General features: G+C 47.3%; 1 protein-coding gene across 1 annotated transcript; it reads left to right on the top strand.

Annotated features, from left to right (window-relative positions):
* The first annotated feature begins 839 nt into the window (after positions 1 to 839).
* Positions 840 to 4,568, top strand: PNRC1 (proline-rich nuclear receptor coactivator 1). The gene is made up of 2 exons (XM_012638235.1): positions 840 to 1,680; positions 3,478 to 4,568. The coding sequence occupies exons 1-2, from the start codon at positions 1,141 to 1,143 to the stop codon at positions 3,919 to 3,921; spliced, it is 984 nt and encodes a 327-aa protein (XP_012493689.1). The 5' UTR covers positions 840 to 1,140; the 3' UTR covers positions 3,922 to 4,568.
* The last annotated feature ends 226 nt before the right edge of the window (positions 4,569 to 4,794 follow it).

Raw genomic sequence — 4,794 nt, forward strand, 5'->3', positions numbered from 1 at the left:
CATAAGGGTGGTTGTGAAATTCAAGTGAGATAATTTAAGTAAAGAACAGTTCCTGGAACATCAACGCTTGATAAATGATGGTCACAATTCTTTTCTGTGGGTGAGCACAGTGCGGGGAGATCATGAGAGATTTCTATCAAAACACAGCTAACAACATACACTGCATGTTGCAGAGCTGTTTCACTTTCTCCCTTTGAGACGCAAGCCACTTTGCGTCTCAAGTATCAGTCACAGTGTTGCGATCCCAAAGTCTCACAGGCCTTCAAGTAGGAAGGCGTAAAAATTCCGGATTTAGGAAGAACTTTTTACATATTATGGGGCCACTCAGTCACTCTAATTCTTACTCTGATCACCAGAGCTAATAAGCAGCGTTACTAAACCGAGTAAATGAAAGAAACGTGAGCCACAGTTCACTAAATATAAACGTAGGCTGATTTTCTTCATGATTGCTGCGTTAAGAAATCCTTATGGTGTACGTTAAAATCTTTCTTAAAAAATAGTAATTCTAGTTCGTTGGGCTTGAAATAAAACGGATACTTCCCCAAGGTCAGCAGCTGAGGAGGTATCGGTAGCCTTGATGCTTCCAGATTCCTCCTCTCTCCTCCTCCCTCTTGCCCACCCCTCCCCCTCCGTCCTCCCTTCCCCCATCACCAAATTCTGCTGGGATCTCTCAGTCTGACCATTGCCTAGCTGGACAAGGCGCGGGGGCGCTGGGACAAGCGGGGAGAGGGTAAGGGGGAGGTGGGGCTGAAACCCAACTTCATTGTTCGCGGGACCGACTCTTCCCGAAAGAGCCCGTTGGCAGCGCCTGCGCAGTGCACGCTCTTTGTGCCAGGCTGCAGCAAGCTGGTTGTTTGTGTGTCTTTGCGAAGCGGCAGAGGCGGGGCCGATAGGGCGTGGCCTGCCTGTCGCATTCTGATTGGGGTTTTACAGGGAGGTGGGCAGGCATAGGGCGGAGCTTCCGATAACAACACTGGGAGCTGGGGCTGTGGCTATTTGTTGCTGCGCCGCCACCGCCCGAATCATGGTCCGCGGTCTTCTCTGGCTCTATTAGCAGCATCCGCCGCCGCCGTCGTTACCGCCACCCTGTGATCACTGGCTTCACTTCTTTCTTTTTCTGCTGTGCCACTTCCCAGCGCTATGACCGTGGTCTCCGTCCCACAGCGGGAGCCGCTCGTCCTGGGTGGCCGCCTTGCGCCGCTTGGCTTTTCCTCCCGCGGTTACTTCGGGGCCCTCCCGATGGTAACCACGGCTCCGCCGCCTTTACCCCGGATCCCGGACCCCCGGGCACTGCCGCCGACCCTCTTCCTTCCTCACTTCCTAGGGGGCGATGGCCCCTGCCTGACCCCCCAGCCTCGCGCTCCGGCAGCTCTGCCCAACTGCAGCCTTGCCCCGGCGGGAGGTACTCCTCGGGCAGCGCCAAAGAAGCGGCGAAAGAAGAAGGTGCGGGCTAGTCCGGCGGGACAGCTGCCCAGCCGCTTCCACCAGTACCAGCAGCACCGACCGAGTCTGGAGAGCGGCCGGAGCCCGGCGACGGGCCAGAGCGGAGCGCAGGAGGTCCCGGGCCAGGCTGCCGCCGCGGCCCAGGATCCTGCAACCGCAACCCGAACTGAGGGAGCGAGCCCCGTCCCTGCGCCTCTGCGGCCCGCGGCGCCTGGGCAACCCCCGCTCAGAAAAGAGGTAAAGGCCGCGAGGGCGACATCGCGGGCCGTTGGGGAGTTCTAGCCCTTACATTGCCACGGCCGCGCTTTCTGGTCTGGGTCCCTGCACTAAGGGGGTCGGAGGGCGAGGGCAGGGTGAGGGGCGGCTGTTTACTCGGGAGGGAAGTTTCCGTGACGCCCTCTGGGTTCTTGCTGGGGGGTTAGAAGGGGGAAGGGGAGGCATGCGCTGGCGCTTCTGATTGGTTCCCAGGGACCAGCCAATGAGCAGGACGGCTGCGCCCCAGCAACAGCCCCGATTTAGAAGGCTGGCGGCGTTCCAGGGGGTTTCGGCGATCCGGGCGCGCGGCGGGGTGGGGGAAGGGAGGGGGCCCGCGGGAGGGCTGACGTCAGCGCGCGCTACGTGCCGAGCGCTCCGGCGCTCATGAAGGAGCGAGGCCGGGTGGGGGTGTCGGGGAGGAGAGTTGGGGCCCGCTTTCGGTTTCCCCTGGGGTTTGGTAGCGCCAAGCCCAGTCGGTGAAGCGCGTAGACGGTGTCTAACGCTCTGGTGTGGGAATTGGAGTGGGCTACAGGGAGCTCGATTTCGTTTGGTTGGATTTTTGCCGAAATGTGAAGTGGCCAGTGTGGGACGCCCAGTCGAACTGGGGCTCTGCCCGCCGCGGGTCTGACCTACTTAGTCGTACTTTTCAAGTTGCAAAGTTGGCAGGAGCGACATTCTTTTTTGAAGCAGTAAATTAAGTTCCCACTGTGTGCTGTATTGGGCTTTCTTAATGGAAGGTAGTTTTATCATTTGGGTCCAGAGTAAGCTTTTGAAGGAAGTTATCAATTGGATTGTTTTACGGTGCCCAACTGCAGTGCTGTTGGATTAGGATGAAATGGATTGAACGTTGAATGGGATTAAATCTCTAAAATGACTTTGAGTGATCTTGTCAATAAAGTTTGTTTTATTGACTTCAGTGGCTTACTCTTTCGTAATGAAACGAAAATAAGTGACACTGCCGTTTGTTGAAAGAATGTTGGAGTGAATTAGAGATTTGCAATTTATCTAGCTGTGCCCTTGAAAAAAATTGGTGGACTTGCCCACCATGTTTCCTTAAATTATCTTCTCAGGTTCTGTCCAGGTTTTAAAATTCCATGACTCTTGACATGATAGTGATACCCTAAAAGGGAGCTTTTATACTTGTTTCCTGGTCGTGAAGATTCTTTTTTAGAAGGGGTGTTAAAAACCGGGAGCGCTGTTGGCAGTTAACATTACTGACATAGAGTGTGTTACCTTGAGCTCCGGCTGTTTTATGTGTGTCCTGTATACCCACCATGGTAAGGGCTGGAAGGGCAGTGATCTAATGGATTACCTTATACTTTGCCGTCCTTATAGAGTTTCTATACGGTCCTCTTCAGTTAGGAAAGTGATTAGAATTAGTGAAGCAAAGTTCTTGAAGCAGTTAAACGAGAAAGTAGGAAGTAAAGAGGACACATTTTTTTCTGGCACACATGTTTTGAAGAGAGCTCATTACTACTCCTTACAATTACAGAAAGATGGAGTTGGGATTACTGTGGGTTTTTTAGCTTGATATTTTAGAACTGGCTCATAAGTTGCATACTGGTAACTAACAGTGGTTATTGTGTTTTTAGTGGCAAACAATGAGGTATGGGTATTTGGACATTCAGTGGTAAGTGCAGCAAAGATAGTATTTAATCAAGAAATTGAACTAAAGTCTAGGGAAACATTTAAAATTATATATAAAATATGTGATGGTGAGGTTCATAACTGATTTTTATCCAGAAACTATATTTACTTTTGTGTTCCTTGTCTTTGTAGGTTTTAAAATCAAAGATGGGAAAATCGGAGAAAATTGTCCTTCCCCACGGCCAGCTTGTTCATGGTATACATTTGTATGAACAACCAAAGATAAACAGACAGAAAAGCAAATATAACTTGCCACTAACCAAGATCACCTCTGCAAAAAGAAATGAAAATAACTTTTGGCAGGATTCCGTTTCACCTGATAGAATTCAAAAGCAGGAAAAAAAGCCTTTTAAAAATACCGAGAACATTAAAAATATGCATTCGAAGAAATCGGCATTTCTAACTGAAGTGAGCCAAAAGGAAAATTATGCTGGGGCAAAGTTTAGTGATCCACCTTCTCCTAGTGTTCTTCCAAAGCCTCCTAGTCACTGGATGGGAAGCACTGTTGAAAATTCCAACCAAAACAGGGAGCTGATGGCAGTACACTTAAAAACGCTCCTAAAAGTTCAAACTTAGATTTCGGATTTCAGTATGTATGTAAAACAGTTTTTCCCAAATCCCTGGACTCCTTAAAAGAAAATTGGTACAGAAATGGAAATTTGCCTTGTTGCAACATACAAGTGCAAAAGATGAGTTTTAAAAATTACAAACAGCTTGTATTATATTTTATATTTTGTAAATACTGTATACCATATACTATGTGTATATTGTTCATACTTGAGAGGTACATTATAGTTTTGTTATGAAAGTATGTATTTTGCCCTGCCCACACGGCAGGTGTTTTGTATATATACAATGGAGAAATTTTAAGTGTGTGCTAAGGCACATGGAAGACCGATTTATTTGCACAAAGTACTGAGATTTTTTTCAAGAAACAGCTGTCATATCTCAAGGTTAAGATCTAAATGTGAACAGTTTACTAATGCACTACTGAAGTTGAAATCTGTGGCACAATCATTGTAAACATGGGGTTTGTTTCTCTAAATTGATTTCTGCCTTCTAAACTGTAATTATTGGAAAATTCCTGTTCCCATTTTTACCAAACTTAATTTCTGGTTTTTGGTATATATCCATTCAAATTTAAAATGCCTCTAATTTTAATGCCAACAAAATTGGTTGTAATCAAATTTTAAAATAATAATAATTTGGCCCCCCCTTTTAAACTAGTCTTGGCTCTTTGTGTGTGATTGTTTTTCATGTTTGAACGTGTGACTAGGAGATGATTTTGTGTGACTGGATTTTAACATTCCATTTTAGAGGCTGAATGTTTTTGACTTTGCTATTTGTCCTCTTTCTGAAATTTAGAGAAACTAATATAATATTTCTGTGAGGAGGAATTCCCCATCTAACAAATGGAAATGGCTTTGGATATAAGGAAGCTGGTTAGAA

This window comes from Propithecus coquereli, unplaced genomic scaffold (assembly GCF_000956105.1).
Source record: "Propithecus coquereli isolate 6110/MARCELLA unplaced genomic scaffold, Pcoq_1.0 Scaffold127, whole genome shotgun sequence".
Lineage (NCBI taxonomy): Eukaryota > Metazoa > Chordata > Mammalia > Primates > Indriidae > Propithecus > Propithecus coquereli.

Excerpts from the sequence above, each read along its gene's own strand:
- PNRC1 (XM_012638235.1), top strand. The coding sequence starts at position 1,141 with ATGACCGTGGTCTCCGTCCCACAGCGGGAGCCGCTCGTCCTGGGTGGC. Across the intron at positions 1,681-3,477 it reads AACCCCCGCTCAGAAAAGAG|GTTTTAAAATCAAAGATGGG; the intron begins GTAAAGGCCGCG and ends TTGTCTTTGTAG.